General features: G+C 34.4%; 1 protein-coding gene across 1 annotated transcript; it reads right to left on the reverse strand.

Moving 5' to 3' along the window:
* Nucleotides 1-1,725: 1,725 nt before the first annotated feature.
* On the reverse strand, nucleotides 1,726-2,263 carry LOC139866524 (uncharacterized). The gene has a single exon (XM_071854776.1). It carries the CDS (start codon nucleotides 2,199-2,201, stop codon nucleotides 1,806-1,808), a length of 396 nt encoding a protein of 131 aa, XP_071710877.1. The 5' UTR covers nucleotides 2,202-2,263; the 3' UTR covers nucleotides 1,726-1,805.
* Nucleotides 2,264-2,694: the final 431 nt, after the last annotated feature.

Consider the following 2,694-nt stretch of genomic DNA (forward strand, 5'->3'; position numbering starts at 1 on the left):
TGTCCTTGTTATAAGTTGAATTTAAATTTAAATTAAAGTCAGTCTTAAACTTTACATACATCATCATCATCATCAAAATTAGGTAATTACCCCTGATACTACATTTTCTATTTGTCACTGTAATCTCTAAATTGTATCGACACATGTATCCAACTTCATTATGGATCGATCTTGATATCACCTCTAAATCCAAACGTCTCTTATTCATTCATACAACATTATATAGCATAACCCATACTATATGTATCATATTGTTGATATGGTTATAAGTATAGGTTTCGTTTTATTTCGAGAAAAATTCTTCCACAACAAGCATGAAAAGGTATGAAACGCTTAACGCTCTTCCATCCTGCAAGATGGCTGAAGGTGAATCGTTTGGCGCTCACATATGTTATAGCGATGACAGGCTACATTCGTCTCCTTGATAGACTTGACCAGGAGTTGGCTTCTGATATAACCCTAAATTCACTTCTTATAATCATTTTATCATGACACGTATGCAACATGTATATATATTCCAGAGTTTCATGTGTTGCTCATATCCTTTGAAACATTATTGGTACAACTACATGCTATACTTTGTCGGACGACAGGGTTAAGTCGGTGTAATCTTGTCCGAGTAGACCAACTATCGACAATGTCAGACAGTTGGTCAACAGACAGAGTCCGTCAGACAGAGTCCGTCAGGCGACAGTCACCTGACAGCATATAAATAAGGGATACGGTTTCATTCAAAGTTTACCCACCTAATATCAACCCTAGCATATTCTCTATGTTCTATTCGTTCTCAAGCATAACCAACACCAATATCAACTTCTAGGCATCGATGTAATATATTCCCTAGGTCTAGGTTTGATTTATTCGATCCCGCGAGTTAGGTTTATTCGATTAAAAACTTTGTCTAGTGTTTCCGCCTCTAGCTCAAGTTATATGTTTGTGTCTAAGATCAAATACGTCCAACAAAGAAGATTAGTCTGTTCTGTATATTAACATTGAATATTAATGTAAAATAATATTCCGGTCAATCTAAGGTTAGCATTATTTTAAAGATCATAGGTCTACTGTGGCAATTTTCAATTTTGTATTGTAAAGAAGTCATTAAGTACCAAAACAGAAGTTAATGAAAAGGAGGAGAGAATGCCAGAAACAATAGTATGACTGCAATTATGAAGAAAGATTCGTCTGTTGAATTGGTTTAAAAGTCTGCAAATGTCAAGTAAATTAAGGTTATTGACATTATGAACTCTTACAGTATTGTTAATGTTAATATAATCACCAAAAAAATACATTATCAGGAGGTAACAACATTTTATTATGAATAATAACAGTACATGAAATTTGAAGCAAAAAAGAAAAAGACCAAACCATCATTTTCAATTTTGTAACTTTCCTAGAAATGTCATATGTGAGCAAGTTTTCTGTTTTTTTCTTCTATTTAAATAATTTCATTGATGATAAGTGTTAAAGTGTACTTCGAAAAAGTATCATAGTACAAAGTATTTTGATGACAAATTTGGATGATTAGATAACAAGAAGAAACTTGAAGTACATAACAGAACACACTAAAAGTTGTTACATAATGATCATACCTATATATATTGACCATTCTATATATATAAAATACACAATTACAATTACAATTACAATTACAATCACGATCACAAATCACACTTTCACACCACTACACATCTATATTGCTAAGAAACTCGCACAATCATACCTTCTTTAAAACCATGATCACATTTTATTAATAATATAATACTAATCAAACATACATAGATTTATTCAAACGGACCGGCCCAACTTTATCCACGGTTACCAGGCCCGCTTCCACCACTACCACTACCAGAACCATGCCCACCTCCATGAGCTCCACCACCACCTGACCCATAACCATAACCCGACCCTGAACCACTCCCACTTCCACTCCCAGAACCATAACCAAATCCATAACCTTTACCAAACCCGGTGGCCGATCGCCCTGAGCCTGACCCGTAACCCCACCCGCTTCCCGGGCTTGACCCATAACCCCAACTATAATCCCAGTTCGGTCCATGGGCTGATCCAGTAGCTCCATTTGGGTTTGAAGTGGACATTTGGTTCACAAGAGTCTTTCTTCCACCTTTAAGATTATAAGCTAAAGTAGCAGTAGAGATGCATAACAAGAACAGACCAAACAACAAAGTTTGGTATGTTTTCATAACAATTAAAGTTGTTTGATTAGAGTTATTATCTTAGTGATTTATCCAAATATGGACTTGGATTATATAGTGATGAGTTAGTGTGATGACTAAATAGTGGAAGAAGGGTATTTATGTAATTTTGAACATGGGGGCATGAGGACCCGTGAATGGTGCTAAGACCCCTAGCTAGTGCACACTTGGTATAATCTTGAAGGTGGATATGAAATATGGATAGTCATTTGCCACTTGTGATGATATTTTGCACTTGATTTTCAATTCACCATCAACTCTGGTAACATGTAATTACTTTGTACGGAGTATATTGTATACATTAATAATTAATTAATACATATAATAAAATGTTATGCATGCCCACACACTTTTGACTTTACCTTGACAACTGAAATGTTACAAATCAATGGTCCAATTAACATCTTATATAATTATTTAACAAAACGTGTTATACATTAATAGATTTTAGATTTGATTACTTTGATTTGATTATGAGATA

The sequence above is a fragment of the Rutidosis leptorrhynchoides genome, chromosome 9 (genome assembly GCF_046630445.1).
Source record: "Rutidosis leptorrhynchoides isolate AG116_Rl617_1_P2 chromosome 9, CSIRO_AGI_Rlap_v1, whole genome shotgun sequence".
NCBI lineage: Eukaryota > Viridiplantae > Streptophyta > Magnoliopsida > Asterales > Asteraceae > Rutidosis > Rutidosis leptorrhynchoides.